The sequence below is a fragment of the Ovis canadensis genome, chromosome 4 (assembly GCF_042477335.2).
Source record: "Ovis canadensis isolate MfBH-ARS-UI-01 breed Bighorn chromosome 4, ARS-UI_OviCan_v2, whole genome shotgun sequence".
NCBI lineage: Eukaryota > Metazoa > Chordata > Mammalia > Artiodactyla > Bovidae > Ovis > Ovis canadensis.
Genome location: NC_091248.1, coordinates 79,969,020 through 79,970,774, shown reverse-complemented (window position 1 = coordinate 79,970,774; position 1,755 = coordinate 79,969,020). Strand labels below are relative to the sequence as shown.

At 40.2% G+C, this 1,755-nt stretch overlaps 1 protein-coding gene across 1 annotated transcript; it reads right to left on the bottom strand.

Annotated features, from left to right (window-relative positions):
- Positions 1 to 324: 324 nt before the first annotated feature.
- NEUROD6 (neuronal differentiation 6) lies at positions 325 to 1,338 on the bottom strand. Its single transcript, XM_069588810.1, has one exon. The coding sequence runs from the start codon at positions 1,336 to 1,338 to the stop codon at positions 325 to 327; it is 1,014 nt and encodes a 337-aa protein (XP_069444911.1).
- Between the last annotated feature and the right edge of the window lie 417 nt (positions 1,339 to 1,755).

The following is a 1,755-nucleotide window of genomic DNA, read 5'->3' as shown; positions in this document are numbered from 1 at the left end:
CTGTGTGCATGTCTTTATTCAACAGTATATTCTTAGACACCTTGTTCAAACAAATGAATTTAAAAGAAAATAAAACATGAAAAATAAATCCTTCCAGTAGAAACAAAATCACAGTGCTTTACAGAACAAAAGGAAAGGAAAAGAAGTTCTCATAGGAAAAGAGATTTATTATTACATAGAAAATTCTCACAATAGTTGAAACACACTCCAGAAACTAGTAAACACCTTAGATAGAGTTGTGCCAATTATTCAGCCCACAAGCATCTGCTTTGTCTTAATTAGACGGGGGAGGTGAATGACCACTGTTTATTTTCATTTTCCTCATTAATTATGAAAAACTGCATTTAATTCATCTTGCATGGTGAGAGATTGGCTGCGCAGATGTAAGTCGTAAGGGAAGTGGCTGTCGGTGGGCAACCTGAACATGGCACCCTGCCCAAGGGGACCCCTGGGTGGCACTGCACAGTAATGCATGCCATAATTGTAATTTTTGCCATAGTCCAAGGTTTCTTCTTGCTTCAGGGAAAATATCCCATTATAGTTAATTGGGGGAGGACTTAAGGGACCTTCAAACTGAGGGCTGGCACACTCAGGGGAAGTGCTTTCATAGAAGGATTCATACGCACTGCAATAATTGTAGGGTTTCATGGACTTGGAATTATCAAGAGTTCCATGCCCTGGGGGAGTGGTGAGCTCAGGGCTGTGGTAGGGTGGGTAGAAGGTAGAGTAGGGTGACCTTGTGTGGTGTGCAGCCTCCCCGCCCTGACCCACCAGGAAACTCCTGGCATTGAGCTGCAAGCAGCCTGCCACCAAGTTTGTAGTTGGCTGGGAAAGACCTTTGCATAAGTTTTGGACGAACGTGAGCAGATCAGGTCTCTTGCCGATTCTCAGAATTTCAGAAAGTGCCCAGATGTAGTTTTTGGCCAGTCGTAAAGTTTCTATTTTGGACAGTTTTTGGGTTTTAGAATAGCAGGGAACCACTTTTCTCAAATTGTCCAGGGCGTCATTGAGGCCATGCATCCTGTTCCTCTCCCGCGCGTTAGCTTCCTGTCTCCTGAACTTGACCCTCTCCAGTCGGAGCTTGGTCGTCTTTTTTTTCCTAAGACCCCTCCTTCTGGGCAACCCGTTTTCATCTTCCTCTTCCCTGTCTTCCTCCTCTTCTTCTTTCTCAGTCTCTTCTCCAGGGGCCCTTTTGATGCTCTTTCCTCGAAGGACAATCTGTTTGGAAAAGCTTTCTGGTTTCTTAATTTGCTTCTGGTCCTCGCATTCTCTAGAAAACTTTCTGCACATCTGGGATTCTGGCATTACAACAGACTCATCAAACGGTAGTGTTAACATGGTTCTCTAACCTTAAATTACCTGAAAAAATGCCAGCACAATATTTAAAGTGTTTTCATTTTTAAAGTTTATACACGTAAAACATATTCAATGACTTAATCATAAGAATACGAAAACTTAAGAAAAAACTGATTCCAGGACTAATTTTTATATATTAAATAAAAATTTTGAGTTTGTGCAGCCTAGTAATTATAAAAAAAATTGACACATGCAATAGGATTAATGAATACAGGCAAAGTATCAAAAGAAAATAAAACATAAAGTATTTATTGTGATACCACCACTACCTCCGTTTCTGTTTGATTTTAAACTGATTTTTAATACACAAAAAGGACTGTGGAATTCAATCAAATGCAAAACATGATATAGCAATGCAGAATTTCATTAATTCCAATTCCCCTGAGTGCAAAATGAGAA

Excerpts from the sequence above, each read along its gene's own strand:
- NEUROD6 (XM_069588810.1), bottom strand. The coding sequence starts at position 1,338 with ATGTTAACACTACCGTTTGATGAGTCTGTTGTAATGCCAGAATCCCAG.